This window comes from Lampris incognitus, chromosome 2, assembly GCF_029633865.1.
Source record: "Lampris incognitus isolate fLamInc1 chromosome 2, fLamInc1.hap2, whole genome shotgun sequence".
NCBI classification, from domain to species: Eukaryota; Metazoa; Chordata; class Actinopteri; order Lampriformes; family Lampridae; genus Lampris; species Lampris incognitus.
Window position 1 is genome coordinate 96,421,597 of NC_079212.1, and position 18,002 is coordinate 96,439,598.

General features: G+C 46.8%; 1 protein-coding gene across 1 annotated transcript in view; it reads left to right on the top strand.

Moving 5' to 3' along the window:
• Positions 1-3,696: 3,696 nt before the first annotated feature.
• The window catches only part of erc2 (ELKS/RAB6-interacting/CAST family member 2), a 39,155-nt gene continuing 24,849 nt past the window's right edge, over positions 3,697-18,002 (top strand). The window contains exons 1-3 of the mRNA XM_056300784.1: positions 3,697-4,368; positions 16,918-17,352; positions 17,684-17,758. Of these exons, the coding sequence (XP_056156759.1) occupies positions 3,697-4,368; positions 16,918-17,352; positions 17,684-17,758 (1,182 nt within the window). The remainder of the gene's footprint in view (positions 4,369-16,917; positions 17,353-17,683; positions 17,759-18,002) is intronic.

The window sequence follows — 18,002 nt, forward strand, 5'->3', positions numbered from 1 at the left end:
TTATGGCCCTTTTTGGCTTGGAGACTTTATTAACAGGATTGCTTACAAGTGGATAGGCGTAAATGTACTTCCTTTTAACTGCAAGTGGATTTATAGGTCTGCATTCCCCTTAGTGTCTCTCCACTGCATACAAACAGTTCCCTGTCTTTTCTCCATAGCCACCGTATAGTCGGCATCCCTCGCTCTCCGAAAGTTTAATTACTGTATAGCAGACCCATACTAGTGCTCGGAGATATGGAAGATAGACAGATAGCTAGATGATAGATAGATACGTAGATAGATGGATAGATAGATAGACAGATAGCTAGATGATAGATAAATACGTAGATAAATAGGTAGATAGATAGATAGATAGATAGATAGATAGATAGATAGATAGATAGATAGATAGATAGATAGATAGATAGATAGATAGATAGATAGGTATATAGGTAGGCAGGAAGGCAGATGGATGGATAGATGGATGGAGAGGTAGGTAGGTAGGTAGACGGATGGATAGATGGATGGAGAGGTAGGTAGGTAGGAAGGCGGATGGATGGATGGATTGATGGGTGGATAGGTAGGTAGATAAACAGGTAGGAAGGTAGATGGATGGATGGAGAGGTAGGTAGGTAGGTAAGTAGGTAGATGATGGATGGATGGATGGATGGATGATAGGTAGGTAGATAAATAGATAGGTAGGAAGGTAGATAGATAGATAGATACACAGACACAGATAGATAGATAGATAGATAGATAGATAGATAGATAGATAGATAGATAGATAGATAGATAGATAGATAGATAGATAGATAGATAGATAGATAGATAGATAGATAGATAGATAGATAGATAGATAGATAGATAGATAGGTATATAGGTAGGCAGGAAGGCAGATGGATGGATAGATGGATGGAGAGGTAGGTAGGTAGGTAGACGGATGGATAGATGGATGGAGAGGTAGGTAGGTAGGAAGGCGGATGGATGGATGGATTGATGGGTGGATAGGTAGGTAGATAAACAGGTAGGAAGGTAGATGGATGGATGGAGAGGTAGGTAGGTAGGTAAGTAGGTAGATGATGGATGGATGGATGGATGGATGATAGGTAGGTAGATAAATAGATAGGTAGGAAGGTAGATAGATAGATAGATACACAGACACAGATAGATAGATAGATAGATAGATAGATAGATAGATAGATAGATAGATAGATAGATAGATAGATAGATAGATAGATAGATAGATAGATAGATAGATAGATAGATAGATAGATAGATAGATAGATAGATAGATAGATAGATAGCTGGATACAGAGACACAGATAGATAGATAGATAGATAGATAGATAGATAGATAGATTAGATAGATAGATAGATAGATAGATAGATATGTAAAAACATCATGTTTAAGAATGCAAATGAGGTTCATCACATTGAACTCTTTAGTAATGTGAAATATAACATCAAACCAAAACTAGTTTTCAACTAAAACCCCCCCACAGATATTTCAGACCTCATTTTGTGAGACATTGTAGCTAACAGATATTTGTTAACATTACTTTAGGCAACAGAATTGTGTATCACAATATTTAGATTTAATCCTGATACAATGCCATTGAAAGAGGACACAAGATGATAGTGAATTAGTGGCCAGCCCTGACACATGCCATGTTGTGTCTTCATTTGTTCTTCGTCGTCTCCTCTACGTGTCCCACCTCCCCACTGTGCACCAACCAGGTAATGCTGAGACGTCCTACCGCTTCCAGGATAGAAAGGTTGAGTGTTTCATTCTGACCCGGGTCTCATTTTCCATGGTTTGGACTTACTGATATATAGATGACTGCTGCCAGTTCAGACAGGCCCATCGCACACAGCAGACAGCAGACAGCATCTCGCTTTGAGAATCAGGGCCGGAATCAGAATACTTCATTCATCCCCGAGGGGAATTGGGTAGAAGTAAAAAATTGGGTAGAAATTGGGAGATTGAGAAGAAGCGCTTTTTGCCTTTAAACTAGTCGCTAGTCGGACTTCTCAGGCCCGCTGTGTGTATGAGAATGGCATGGCGGCCTGGTGCTGTAACGTGCGTGTGCGCCGTACATTTAATTCGAGGTTAATTAGCTGGGGTCGCCTCAGAGGGACCGTCTGCTGCAGAGAGGGGGACTTCTTCGGCTTTGCTGTGAGACACCAGCTCCAAATCGGTCCGGTTATATGGGACGACACAGATGGTCACATCCCTTGGAAAGATTCTGGTTGAGCTCCTCTGCTTTTGCTTCTGCCCCCCCACCCCACCCCACCCACCCGATTCAAAACGGTTGTTTTTCAAGTTGGCTGAGGGAGATGACGGTGTCCTGACCGTCGCTCCTCCTCTGCCAGGCTAATGTCAGGGCCTCTGGTCAAGTGATTCCCCACACCGACGACGCCTCAGCATGTGTGTGTGTGTGTGTGTGTGATTGCCTGTAGCCTGTTGTCATCTTATCTCTGCCTTTGAAAATGGTGTCAGAATTTGCATGAAGCCAAAAGAAGAGAAGAGCATCTTTTTTTTGGGGGGGGGGGCGTTGAATAAGTCTATTGGCCGTGTCATAAACATGCTGGTGTTGGGGCAAGAATCACATATGTGCCCGGACCATCCGCAGTGTCTTTTTTTCTTTTACTCTTCCTCTAGACCAGAATTTTTTTTCTGACGATGAAATGTCAACGAGAGAACGTAATCTATACCACCATAATCATCATCATCATCGTCATCATCATTATCATGAATGGTCCATCACTGACAGTAACCAGCGCTAACACTGTCCAGGCTGGCTTTTTTTTTCTTCAGTTAACTTTATTGCTTTGGTTCCTTCATTATCTTCTTCGTTTGCTAATTAAAATGCCCCTTCTGAATTTAAGATATGATCAGTCTATATTTAGTCACCACCCCCACTCCTGAGAGGCCATTTTGGAACCGAAAGGGCGTTAGTTCACCATTAAATATTCAGTCCCTCGCTATTCTCACCTCCCTGCTAACCGCCATGATGTACGACGTTTCATATCGCTGCAGAGTCCCCAAAAACAGAGCCTGGAAAACCTGACGGAGGAAGTAAAAACAAAATCACATCTTTGGTCTCTGCTAAAAAAAAAAAAAAGGAGCGGTCCCCGAAAATCATATCCAAAGACTTTTGTTAGAACGGCATCACGAGTAAATCTCTCGAATGCACGATTTCCATGCTTACCGCGTCGTTTTATCAATTATGGAATTACGGTCTGCTTGCGATGGGGAAAGCCAGGATGATGCTGGGAATCCCAGTGGGTTCACTCGGAATGAGAGCCAAACAAAATCTGACAGCGGGCTGCCGGCAGTGACTCACCCATCTCTGAAACTCGGGGGGGAGGGCTGTCTCTCTCTCCATTTCTAACCTTATGCAGAGGGAGGCTGCGATTGCTCGCCTCCGTTAAGTAACTATGGAGGAGTGCGCTTATATGTTGTGCCGAACACGCTTTTTTACCCTTGGTATCCACATGCCCGTCATCTCACGTGTAACACATTCTGTATTTATTGTCGTATGCTATATATCCTCATTCACTTCTGTTTTGTCCTCTCAGATCTGACTCCGACGTGCACAAGCTATCAGGGCATGCAATAAACCACCCATGTGTGATTCAGAGAGTCTGAGCAGTCTCATTGCAGCGCGCCCCTGATAAGGACCCTCTGGTGGCCACACCTCCCACACGCAGGACATGTACAGCAGTGCCAGAGCGGTAGGCCACATAGAGAGCAGCCCCGCACGGTCCCCGCGCCTGCCAAGGTCCCCCAGACTTGGCCACCGGAGGGCCAACAGTGGGGGCGGGGGTGGTGCGGGGGGCAAGACTCTCTCCATGGAGAACATCCAGTCCCTCAACGCTGCTTACGCCACTTCCGGGCCCATGTACCTGAGTGACCATGAGGGCGTGGGCTCTACTGCCACCTACCCAAAAGGCACCATGACGTTGGGGCGTGCCACCAGCCGGGCCATATACGGGGGCCGCGTCACAGCCATGGGCAGCAGCCCCAACATTGCTTCGGTGGGGCTGCCCCACGCTGACCTTCTGTCCTACAGTGATCTGGGCTCCCTCTCCATGTTGCACCACCACCACCACCAGGGGGTGCCCTCTGCCCTGCTACGGCAGGCAGTGCGGGGCAGCGGGGGAGAGCTGCTGGAGATGCAGGCCCAGCTCCGGGAGATGCAGAGGGAGAATGAGCTGCTGCGCAGGGAGCTTGACTTGAAGGACAGCAAGCTGGGCTCTTCCACGAACAGCATCAAGAGCTTCTGGAGCCCCGAGCTGAAAAAGGAAAGGATAATGCGGAAGGAGGAGGCGGCACGCACCTCTATTCTGAAGGAGCAGATGAGGGTTACCCATGAAGAGAACCAGGTAGGAATGAGATCCCCACTCTTCACCCAGACTATATTTTCTGTTTCAGTCATTTTCATTTTCAACAGTTGTCTTTTCTCTCAAGGAACAGTCATCCGCCGCCATGTTCTTTGAGAGGTGCTTTGCTCAGTCATGTTTTTAATACGTGTGGAAACTTTCTGGAAAGAGCTGTTTGTGTAAATAAATGTTTAAGGGTTTTTTCAAAACGTCGTCTGGGGTGACATGGGGGGGAAAACCGTCTGAAAAAAAACCCAAACGCGCAGTGCAGCAGGATATACGACGATCTGCATAGCTCTCGACTTACCAACTGATTTATTAGTATGAAGCATATTTAATTTGGCGTCGCTTTAAAATGCTCACCTCTAAATGCCATGTAGTGTAATATAATGTCGGATAGTATAAATCAGATAATTTGGGGGGTGTAGCCTGACGGAGGTGACTTTGGGCTTTGTGAACAGGTGGATTCAGTTTGAGTCTGTGTCGAAAGCTTAGAAAGTCCCGCTGAAGCGGTGTTTTTCCATTCTCACCTGGTCTTCCCCCGGTGTCTTGTGACTTCCTGTCTGGGGCGGGATGCGTAGCCTCTTTAAATCACTTGCAGACTGGAGGACTCACGAGGCCGAGAGTGAAATGTCAAGGACGCCTTTAAACGCTCCCCCATCTGTCTTGCGCTTCCTTTTCCTGTCTGTCTCGCTACCCCTCCCCTTCAACACGGTCCACAACCTTCCTCGGACTGACTTTCATCGTCTATGACGGTCAATTTCTAGTCATCCGCTGTCACGGCGGCCTCTTCAACAGAGCCGCTGTCCCAACAGTCTGTACGTTAACGGCCTGTTGGGTAGTGTAGGTAGTCCTCGTATACAGCCCTCGTGAATCACGATCATAATCCGGCAGATTCGGGTTTTGAATCACAACTGAATTTGGACGCTTTAGGTGACCATTCAGTTCCTAAAATGCGAATCTCAAGGGGCTTTTTATTCTATTTCAGATGATGTTGTGCTTTTGTATGGTGTGCACGGACGTACTTTGTGTGGTACAAGACACTGAGGGGAAGACACGCGGCACACCGAGGAGTACTTTTGCACGGGTCAGCATTCTGCCGGACTGGTTAGGCTGGTCTCCTCTTATGTTTTCTTGGGCCCGCTGAGGCATGATGCAGCAAAAATACACAACGCCTCAAGCAGTTTCAGTGACAGAAACCTAATTGACATCCGGTCGTGGTGTTTGTCCCGGTCAGTCCCGAGGACTTGTGTGTGTGTGTGGTTGTGTGGATTTTCTCGGACACTCCTGCAGCAGACAGGCCGCTCATTACTCACCACGGCGTACTCTGCCGTTTGGCTTCCCAAGGTTACAGCTGGATCCCATCGCCGTGACCTTGAACACAGCCCCGTGGTTCTGTGGTGCACACAGCATCTTCCGGTGTTCATATCCACTCCCGAAACAAGTCATTTCTGGCTGGTTTGCTGGAGGTAAACGAGTCTGCAGTGCGCCGCCTGGCCCTTGGAGAGGAGCTACGCTGCTAGCGGGACAGGTGCCACGTTTTCTGCCTCACAAGTGGGCGACTTCACCCTCCGGTCATCCCCAGAGGGGGAAGCCGGATGGGGCCCACTGTAGTTGTTATTCATTTCCCGATGAGTCACAAAAATGTAGCGTCAAGATAAAATGGAGCCGATAAACGGTCAAAACAAGATGGCGTTCCTGATGGAATCGCACCAACTAACACAAAGTATTGATCATTTCAGTTATTCACTATGCTCACAACTTGTGAGTATTGATTTGTAACGCTCGCATGTTTAGCATTACGTTATACGCTGTAGGGAACTGCGCATGAATGTGCTCAGGAGGATATGAAACGAGCCGAGTGTGGGCTTTCAAGGTGTTTTTTTTTTTTGTGCGCCGTACAAAAGAGAAGACTTCATTTTTAGCCCGGGCCTTGTCATCAGGGTTGTCTCTGGCTGGGATGCTGTGAAGGATTTTTGTTTCCTGCCTGGTAGAATCCCATTAATGAAGTGTGTCAGCTAATAAAAGGCAGATGTGGCCTGTTACTATAATTGGACAGTTGTATCCTGATTTCTGGGCTGTTGTGCGTCCTTATGTAAGCGTATGCCTCTAGAGTTAGGGTTTGCTCACACCCATGAGGTTTGTAGAGGGAGGCTGGCTGAAGAGCAAATTGCTTCATTAATTATGGAGTAATTTCAGGCCAATCACTACATCTGTCTGGTGGTATCCCGATACACTGGCCGCGTGTGCCTCGGGCCTCTATTAGTTTGGTCAAACAGCATAAATAATTTATATTGTGAAAAACAAGAGTCGGGAATATAAGCCTCCACTTATAAAATCAAGGCGAGATTGACTCCGAAAACTATCCAGACAACGTCGTCGTTGTGTTGTAGCACATCAGTTTCACCAAATTTGAACCACAAACTGTGGAGCTTCATCGACGGTTAAGGAGTTTTCATCCGAAGACATCGTTTGGACACAAGGACAAGAGAGTATTGTCTTTGCCGGGCTTATTTTCAACATCATCGTATCGTCGTACATCCACTGGCGCAGGCCGTTGCAGCTCACGGCCGTTCATGCGACTGGATTCCAGCGGACGTGTCTGTCGCGGGGAAGCTGGACTGGAGCTGCTGGAGGCGTCCCGCGTGAGCCTGAGCGCGCCATATCTGACTGAGTCAGGAGCGCCGCTGCTCAGCCAGCCAGACAGCCCTCATCAACGCAATCCCCAAAATGGAGGCTGAGCCTCCCATATCGCCGCTCTGTTCATGCACAGATACGGCGGCGGAGACGTGACGTGGTTCTTGTGGAGGCTTTTATTGGTATTTTATTTATTTATTTCCATTCCAAAGCTGTGGGTTGTTACATGTCACCATGCAAGAACACACGGTGAAAGGGGTAGTCGTGCATGTGTGGCGAGGCTGGGCCTCCTTCAGTCTTTGGGTAATGTGGTGGCAATTGGCTCTGTGCAGCAGGCAGGTTCCTCTTATTCTCTTGCAGGTCCAGCACAATGACGTTGTATGTTTGAATGTGTAGGTTGTGCATGTGGGTGTGTGTGTGTGGTAAGGTTCAGCCAGGGTGGCTGATAATGCATGCACAGGGTTTTTAGTCACCATCATCGCCCGCATGCGGGGGCTCCCTCTATGTGTGTGTGTGTGTGTGTGTGTGTGTGTGTGTGTGTGTGTGTGTGTGTGTGTGTGTGTGTGTGTGTGTGGAGCCGTGCGGTCACGAACACACCTCTGAACACAGCATCCGTACACGTGATGCAGAGATTGTGTAACTGCCTAGCTAACAATTGGACTGACTCATCTTTGACAAGAGATGTAGGAGGAAATTAATAGTGAGTCATAGCGCGTGTCGTTTAGCTCTGCTCGAGCGAGCCAGTACGTGTGTCGCTGTTTTGGGCTGTCGTTTGATGGCGAGCCCATGTGGATACAGGAAGTATCATGTAGACCACCTGACTCTCCCTCCAGTCTGCTCGTATAAGATGGCCACTGCTTTAAATGGAGGACGGGAATCGGAGTGCAACAATTTGGGGAAGAGGGGAAGGGTGGGGAACAGGTACTGGGAGTCGACCCGGTGGCGAGAGGGAGATAAAATGGAGGAATAAAGCGAGAGGGGATGAGAGACGCTCCCCTCCGCACCTTTTTCCCCACCCATCACGCCTCGCGCGAGGCTGTAAATCGGATCGGCGCGGTTGAAAAGTAAAGGTCAGCCGACGAGCCCAAAGGAAAGCGAGAGCAGCTCAGCCGAAACGGTCCACAGAGTTGGTGAAAGAGAGATGGAAACAAGGCAGAGAGGGTTTGGGTCAGTGAGGGGAGTCAGAACCGGCCGCGTTTTAGGTTTTCCTCCACTCAAATATGGGCTTGACGGGTCAAACACTATAAACCTCTGCAGTCAGATCATGGACTCCCCCTGTCCACCGCTTGAAGACCCCCTATACCTGGTTTACAACACCGATAGGGGTTTTGTGAGCTCTGAATGGGAACTCTGCGCAGCAAGTGGAGCGCTCGGTGACTCCCCACTTGCCGCCACACGTCCCCCCGTGCCCAGATATGAAAATAAAGGTAGATTTCTCATCGCGTCATTTTGCTGTCATGCACGTACACCCGGGTGAGGTTGGGAGATTTTGCGGCTTGAAAAACGTGACCTCTGCTAATGGTGTCGATACCCGTGTTGAAGTTTACTCGAATGATTTATTCGTTTATTTAAGGGTAGTTTGAACGTTATGCGTAGTGAATGATTTAACACAGATTGAGACAGCAAGACCCATTTTATGTGCGGTCTGTGTCTCAGATTGTAGGGGTGTATATGTCATGATCAGTTTACCGACCAACAAATTGATAAATGGATGAATGAATGCAACCTTTTGCAGAATGATACTGGCTTGAATTTGGCAATAGTACTATCAAGTCCTTCAATGATAGTTGGGTTCAGGGCATGTTTTTTTGGGGGGGGGGATTTCCCGATTTCCCACCCATTTCCCACCCTTTTTCTCACCAATTGTACCTGGCCAATTACCCGACTCTTCCGAGCCGCCCCGGTCGTCGCTGCTCCACCCCCTCTGCCGATCCGGGGAGGGCTGCACACTACCACATGCCTCCTCCGACACATGTGGAGTCGCCAGCCGCTTCGTTTCACCTGACAGTGAGGAGTTTCACCGGGGGGATGTAGCGCATAGGAGGATCACGCTACCCCCCCCCCCAGTTCCCGCTCCTCCCCCCCCGAACAGGCATCCCTGACCGACCAGGGGAGGCGGCTAGTGCAGCGATCAGGACACATACCCACATCCTGCTTCCCACCCCTCTATGTAAGGACGGATCTGTGTCTGTGTCGACACACCTGAGCAGTTTCTCATCAGCCCACAGGGACCCTGCATATCCTGTGCTCTTCGTATGATAACCTTGTAAAGCACAACAAAGTCTTGTAAAGTAATTGAAATACCATCCGTCCATTTTCCAAACCGCTTATCCTGCTCTCAGCGTCACGGGGCTGCTGGAGCTTATCCTAGCAGTCATTGGGCGGCAGGCCGGGAGACACCCTGGACATGCCGCCAGACTATCACATAGGGCCCACACACACACACATTCATATCTAGGGACAATTTAGTACAGCCTATTCACCTGACCTACAGAGGATGACCCGGGACGACCCCCAAGGTTGGACTACCCCAGGGCTCGAACCCAGGACCTTCTTGCTGTGAGGCGACCGTGCTAACCACTGCACCACCGTGCCACCCTAATTGAAATACATTTGATAGATTTTCAACGGTCTCTTGCAGACTCCCCGTAAACCCGTGTTATTGTTAAGAAAACAAGGCTTAAACCGTACCGGTATGGCCAAATCCATTAGATGTAGAGCGTCTTTGTATATTTGTATATTCCAATTCACATGGTATCTTTGTTTTGCTTTGTTAAATATACAGATTACCATGTACAACATGGCATTTCAATTCAGAATAATTCCCCCTTAACTATCGTATTATGACCAGGGGGGGCATTAATGTGTAGGTTTGAATCAATCACTTATTTTGTTGAGAACAAACTTCTGCTTGCAAAAGCCTGAAACACCTTGAAAAGGTGAGGCGTTAGATATTTAATTAGGTATTAACATTTTTATTTCACGTTCTGCAGAACGTTTCTTCTAAAAAGTATTTTCATAACATCTGATATTGATCTTCAGCCTCTCTTCTATGCCACCCCGTTCATCCTCCGGCCTCCCGTCCCTGCGGCTGAGTGCAGATGGATCAGTGCCCGTACACGGACATGGTTTTGGGTGTAATTGTATATTGTCAGCAGTAGTGGCACATAACACGGAGATTAGAAATGCAGCAGGCTGTTCTGACTCAGTGCTTCGGAGCTGCATGGGTCAGATATGAACACCCACACTTGCCTAAAATACAGCTGTACAGGCACACGGACGCACACGTGCAAACATACACATGCACATATACAGACAGGTGACAAATGAAAGGAAAAACCAGTATAAAGTGTCTTAGTAGAGGTGTCCAGGTGGCGTGGCGGTCTGTTCTGTTGCCTACCAAAATGGGGATCGCCGGTTCGAATCCCTGTGTTACCGCCGGCTTGGTCGGGCGTCCCTACAGACACAATTGGCCGTGTCTGTGGGTGGGAAGCCAGATGTGGGTATGTGTCCTGGTAGCTGCACTAGCGCCTCCTCTGGTCGGTTGGGGCGTCTGTTCGGGGGTAGGGGGAACTGAGGGGAATAGCGTGATCCTCCCACGCGCTACATCTCCCTGGCGAAACTCCTCACTGTCAGGTGAAAAGAAGCAGCTGGTGACTCCACATGTATCAGAGGAGGCATGTGGTAGTCTGCAGCCATCCCCGGATCGGCAGAGTGGGTGGAGCAGCGACCGGGATGACTCAGAAGAGTGGGGTAATTTGCCAAGTACAATTGGGGAGAAAGGGGGGGGGGTCTTAGTAAGGTGTTGGGCCACCACGAGCCTCCAGAACAGCTTCAGTGCTCCTTGTCATAGATTCTGCAAGTCTCTGAGCTCTATTGGAGGGATGGACACCATTCTTCCAAAAGATAGTCCTTCATTTGGAGTTTTCATGGTGGTGGTGGAGAGCGCTGTCCGACACGTCGGTCCAAAACCTCCCACAGATGTTCAGTTTGGTTGGGATCTGGCGACTTTGAAGGCCGTAGCATGTGATTTACATCATTTTCATCCTCATCAAACCATCCGGTGAGCTTGAATGGTCCTTTACCCCATGAATTGACACAAAAACTTAAAATGCTCAATACCTCATAACCACTTAACTATGCTAGTAGCAGATATCTACCAAGTTATTCTGAGTGAGAATAACTTTGTATTGATTTGGGAGGCACGGTGGCGCAGTGGTTAGCGCTGTCGCCTCACAGCAAGAAGGTCCAGGATTCGAAAGCTGGGGTTGTCCAACCTTGGGGGTCATCCCAGGTCGTCCTCTGTATGGAGTTTGCATGTTCTCCCCGGTGGGTTTTCAGGTGGGTTTTCTGCGGGTGCTCCGGTTTCCCCCACCATCAAAATAAACATGCATGTTAGGGTTAATACTCTTGTCTGTGCCCCTGACCAAGGCAATGGAACGAAGACCCGGTGTTGGTCCCCGGGTGCAGCATGGTGGCGGCAGCCCACTGCTCCTAGCTACACAGGTCACAGCTAGGATGAATTAATTTGCAGTAACCGAATTTCCCCAAGGGGATTAAAAAAGGAAACTTAGTAATAATTTGTAGTAACCCTTCCCTCTAAGGGGGCAAGTGGTCCCAAACCATGGCAGTAAAATACCCCCCACAGCATAACAGAGACCCCGGACCCTCTCCCTGTAGGGGTCAAGCATTCATGATTTTCCCTTAATTTGTACATGCACACACACACTCTACTTTATGGTAAAAAAGTATCAGGTATTTTAGATGAAGACGTCTGCTAATAACGTTGTTAAGTGGTTATGGGGTATTGAGCATTTTACGTTTTCATGTCCCAGTGGGGAAATCTTGTGCACCATTTCTAATGTTCATTTGTACACATTTAAGAAAGAGAGGTGACAATGAACAGACCACATAGGGCGGCACTCTGTCACCTGACTGTCACGTTCCATTTTCTAACCAAGGTCCTAGCGTTGGCTCTGTAGATGTTTAGGTGCCCCCACCTCAAAGAGTTCGTCACAGCCAGATAGGCGCTGCTCAACCCCGTTACCCACGGCCACCTTAAGGGAAAGAGAGGTGGGCCGAGATAGCTCAACCCTTTTTCCCTCGGTTCTGTGCAGCCTTCACAAAGCTCATCGACAGGCTATGCGGTGAAAGAGAAACCACCTCTGGAGACAAGAGAGACCACAGCTCCAATATCCGCTGAGTCATAACTGACGCACCACAAGAGGACCCTGAACAGAGGCCAGTTCAATTCTGCTGTGGCTGCTGAGAGGCTGGAGGAGGAGAGGACCGTAGTCACTCTAACCCTCGGTGCAATTATGTAAATGGAATCATTGGACTGCTTCCTCCAATTTAGCTTCAAGACGACAGAATATTGATCAGGGCAGAGAAAAGGAGTGCAGATGCGAGAAGGAGAGAGAGCACTCTTTCATTTGAGATGACAGATTGGTGGGAGGGAATGGAGAGAGAGCGAGAGAGAGAGAGAGAGAGAGAGAGGTATGAAACGTAAGTGAACTGTGAACAAGCCTTGGTTGCCCCCCTCCAACTTGGAAAGATGGAGCACAAGTCATTGCAAAACATCTCACAGTGCGTTCAGAGGTTAAGTGCTTGTCAAGATTTCTGAAAGTGGGTTGCCGACTCGCAAGTTATACCAGCCACACTATCTGAACACTCCCCTGTCTCCTGCTAAATTGTTATGGGAACACAGAGGTACAGGAGATGAATTCAGAGGTGCTCGTGCTTTACAGCCATACATCTCTGAGGCATTACTGAAGATGATCGATCGTATGTTTGCCACTGTTTCCTTGTGTATACATCCCAGAGATGACACGAGGATATTGCAATCAGTTGTAATGATTGTGATTAGAAGGCTGATACAGGGCTCGTGACAGAGAAGGTTTGTGAAGTTTTGAGAGGTTTTTGCGCGCTGGTCTAAGATGGCTTACATAAAGGAGTGGAGAAATAAGATGCACCGGCACAGTCCAGCAGGAGCTGCTGCAGCAGGAACACTGCCCTCTGCTGGCTGAAAGTGCACACGGTCCACACACGCACACCTCGGCGTCTGCTCCACTGGAGGGAAAACAGATTCAGCAGACAATTATAGTGACAGTATCAGCTTGTCTGGGGGTTGACACGTGGGAAACAACATTGTTTTAATCACAAGCATTCATCTCCTTCCAGAACGGTCTGACAGATCACGTCATGGGGATTTGGGGATTCGGCGGTGTTCATCAATAACTGAGGGATGAAATATGGACGGCTGGGCAATTCTTACACTATATAAAAGTAGTGCTGGGCAATAGGGCTGAAAATGTTATCACGACTCATTTTCACACGAGACAATAATTATTTGTATCATGGTATTTGAAAAAGTTCTATTTGGTCCATTTTTTATGGGTTCATTTTGAACTATTCATCATGAAAGATGAATCGTCGAGAGGGTTTACTGCTTTTAAGACCCCCCCCCTCCAAATGCCAGATTGTACTATTTACTGAACCTGTGCATGATTACAGTAGTTAATACAGAGCAACTGAAAGTCTGTTGTTAGGAGAGAGCCAGCAGATATTTAACTTCTCCTTCAGCTTTTTAATTAATAGAATTAACGCAACGCCAATTTAACACAAACTAAACGTAACACAAATTAAGATGAACACAGAATATCAACTTCTATTAAAGGGTTAGTAAATGTAACGCAGCTATATGGACGGGTTAGTAGTTGTATTTTCAGAGCTCGTCAGAAAAGTTTCTTGCATGTTTGATCATTTATGCGCGTGTCTAGACGGTAACCCTAGATTTGCGAAACTCTCACCGTCTCGCGCACGTGCGCAAGATGAGCGTAAGGTCAAGGTTGGGGTCAGGCTGAGGTTAGGTTAACAATCTCGCGAGACTTTTTGCAAATCTTAAGTTCTTTTTTAAACAAATCTTTATGAAAGCAACGGATTTAGTATACAAAGGACAGCATACAAAACGAACGTACGTAAGAAAGGAGCCAGGGGTACATTACGTAAAGATATTAAAAGACATAAATTAATTAAAAGTTTTGACAGCCTTTTTGGTCGTAGAAGAAGAAATTAGTTTTACATATTGTTTCAATTTCTTTCAAGAAAACAACACCAGCAAAAAAGTTTTTTGTTTGTGAATTTGCTTTTGTGAATAAAAAAAATTGCAAATATTATTATCAGATTTATAATGAAAAAATATTTGTTACCTTTTTTGGGGTGTTGATGGAAACCAAATACTACATTCTCCCATAATAAAACAAAAGTTTTTGAAAAGATGATCAATGACATCTGCAAAGGTCTTGCCAGAATTTCTTGGTTGGGTGTTCATCACAGGGAGAACAGTTCGTGTTTACAACTCTTCTGCACGGGGTGATTGGCAGGACAATATTTATGAATGATTTGAAAGGACACCTCTTTAAATCTTGTTTGTGATCAGGGCAAATCTAAGGTTACCATCTAGACACGATCGTCGTTTATGAGAAAGTTGAAATTTATTGTGTCGCTGGCCTAAAGTCAGTAGGTGGCGCCATTACAATCTGCTGGAACAGTGCTGAGCCGATGTGACGTCATAGTATTTACACAAGCCTAACTGGTTAAAACAGCTTCTTGATTTAGTCCATGATGAGGAACGCCGCTTAATACCTGACTTGAAGACAGACGCCTCAGTCATAGGAACTCTTTATTTTAAATAAATTGCATCAATTCTTACTTTATGTCATGAAGCATCTTCCTGACACGTCAAATAACAATCCTTGTATGTTTTTCTCTTACTTATTTTCCCCCAAAGCTGACTCATGAGTTACTTTGTATGGAAACGTGGCTAACGCCCTCCTGTGGCAAAAGGCCGAACAGGTGGCCAGCAAACCGAACACGCCCCTGTATCGATGCCGTCTCATCGCCCAGCACTAACTTACTCAAGCCCTCACAGGTTCATGTTGAGCATCCCCTCTTCTCGGCATTGTTCTCTGACGCTATGTTTTACCATTCATTTTTTTCTTTCTGTTCATTCTGCCCATGCGCCGCAGCTGCTGGATGCCAGGAGAACCAAGGTTTGTCCCTATGTTTGCACCGGCTGCCGCGTGCACAACATAGAGTCACCTTCTGTGTGACGTGTTTTTCAGAACCCTGGCTATCCCACCGAACACACCCCTTCCGTGAACCCTTTCCGCCCTCCACAGGGGAATGAAACACTGTTCAGCAGTTAAACTCCGTCTCTCTGTCCGCTGAATGTCCCTGGTCTGTTTACTTCCCTACACACACTGAAACTGTAGAACACAGATTGTTAAAAAAAATCACCCCAGACACATGTGATGCTTGTTCCCCCCTGTAGTATCTTTTGTTTTTCAGCCCCTAGAAACACAGTAAACAGGATTTTATTTTCTAGTGCAATAATCTGTCTGTTTCCCTTGTGTGCTCTTTTGAACCCTTAAAGAAAGCCCTTCTCTGGACATGGATTAACCACTGAAAAGCTCCACTTTCAAGGACGAGTCCTCGTAAACAAAGCTTTGACAGAACCCAGACCCTAGTTTTATTGCTCTGAATCCAGACCATCAGCCCGTTACACGATATATTATCTTAATATTTACTGTTATGCTTGTTTTACTTCACTATAATTACATTCAACCTTTTGTGAAAATAAGTAATAAAGTACACACAGATGAATAGAAAAAGACACACACATATATATTTAGAAACAAGTCTGCCAACTCACATAGACAGATGCAAACTTTTACACATAAATACACTCAAATAAACACGAGCCTTTTCACATACTCTTTAATCCAGCGTATGCTCCCACACCCCTTATTCCTGTCAGCAAATGGAGAATTGAGTGTCTGTTCATCTTCAAATTTAGGGCCATGGGGGGGGGGGTGTTTCAAATTTTAAAAAAAATGTTTCAGTTTATACCAACATTACATTTTTTTTCAAATTTCAAATCAAATCATATCAAAAAAATTAAATTTCAAATTTATACCTCCATTACAACTAGCACCTCAAGCTGAAGTAAAGGGTCGTCCCCCCCTTTTTTTTTTCTTTTTTTTCTTCAATTTCCTTTTGTTAAATTATCTGTAAAACATACTAGGTACAGCTGGGGGGAAAATTTTGAAAAAAACAGCAGGCAAAGTTGTGAATTTGGTTGTACATGTTGTTGAAATTGAAATAAAAACTAAGTTGAAAACAATTTTAGGGCCATGAAAAGGCAATACTGTCCATGTGCTGTATATGAATCAACAGGGCCGAGAGCAACCTCTGTGTTTTAAGACGGTATTGGGGTAATGGGAGACGGAGGTCTGCTTTGATTAGCGAATCAAGACCCTACATGAAGTCTCCTCGAGTGCACAAAACGCAGCAGCCCTTCACAGCACACTTAGGAATTAATCCACCGGGCAGCTGCGTCTTATTCTGACACATCGAGTAGCCTGCCTGTCTGAGCAGATCCCTCCGCCGAGTCCACACAGTTACATCTCTGAATAAATCAGCTCATGTGGCGACGTAAAGCAAGACAAATCCTTTGACTTACACCTTCCACGTGGTCCACATTTGAATATCCATCGTCTTTTGGCAGTGTTCATTCCCTCCTCGCTGTTTGTACCTCTGTAAGTGCTGCGCTTCACATCTTCACGCCATTTTCACACCAATCTGGCACACTAGCTGGGCACAGAACCTCACGGAGAGCCTTTCCAAAGTGCGCCTGAGAGTAGTGTCCCTGAAGCGGACCGTTAGTATATCTTTCCTTGTAAAATTGCTCCAAGATCAAATCTCATTAATTCTGGAACTTTCTGGTGTTTGTGTGTGTGTGTGTGCATGCGTGTGTCTGAGTGTGTGTGTTGGTACATGCTTGGATACATATTTGATTTTGGGTGTGTGTGTGTCTGTGCGCGCGTGCCCGTGCATACATGTTAACCCCCGCAGCACCTACAGCTGACCATCCAAGCTCTGCAGGATGAGCTGCGCACCCAGAGGGACCTCAACCACCTGCTGCAGCAGGAAAGTGGCAACCGGTCCAGCGCCGAGCACTTCACCACCATCGAGCTGACGGAGGAGAACTTCCGCCGGCTTCAGGCGGAACACGATCGGCAGGCCAAGGAGCTCTTCTTGCTGAGGAAGACCCTGGAGGAGATGGAACTGAGGATCGAGACCCAGAAGCAGACGCTGGGTGCCAGAGATGAGTCCATTAAGAAGCTGCTGGAGATGCTGCAGAGCAAAGGGCTGCCCCCGGGGCCAGGCAGGGTCTCTGAGGAGGAGGAACAGGAGAGGGCCAGGCGCATCGCGGAGGCAGAGGCCCAGCTCGGACACCTAGAGGTCATCCTTGACCAGAAAGAGAAGGAGAATATCCATTTGCGAGAGGTATTGCGTGACCAGAGTGATGCCTGCTTGGGAGGAAATCTCCCCGCCGCTCCTTTTGAGTTCTTTACTTTTCTATCACTAGAGGGCGATGCTGGGCTGCGCATGTTATGTTACTTACTGTAATAATTGAACATTATTGAAATTTTTGATTGGAAACCTGCAAGCTTTGAATGCACTGAACGTCACTGAATTCTGAGCGGCTAAATATTTTTCTAACACATTTAAAGTGCTTTTTTCATCACCATGTTTATTGCCTTGGCACCAGCGGAGGCCATAAAGACGCCTCAAAATGGCATTTCTGTGCTGCATAATGTTGGGTCTTTTCTCCAAGGAGTTACACAGGAGGAATCAGCTGCACCAGGATCCAAGCAAAACCAAGGCCCTGCAAACCATCATAGAAATGAAGGTAAGAAACCCCACCGCCATCGAAAGCTAGACAGTCAGATTTCAGCAGAAAAATCTGACGGCAGTCAAATTGAATTTAATCATAGTCAAGTTTATTTTTGTAGCCCAAAATCACAGATTTGTTCCAGAGCGCTTAACAGTTACAAATACAATCAGTAAAATGTAAAACACCCCTTATCCTTAGACCCTCGACTCTACCAGCCTTGGTGTATTCTTAGTTATAAAACTGTGGTATGCAAATAGAT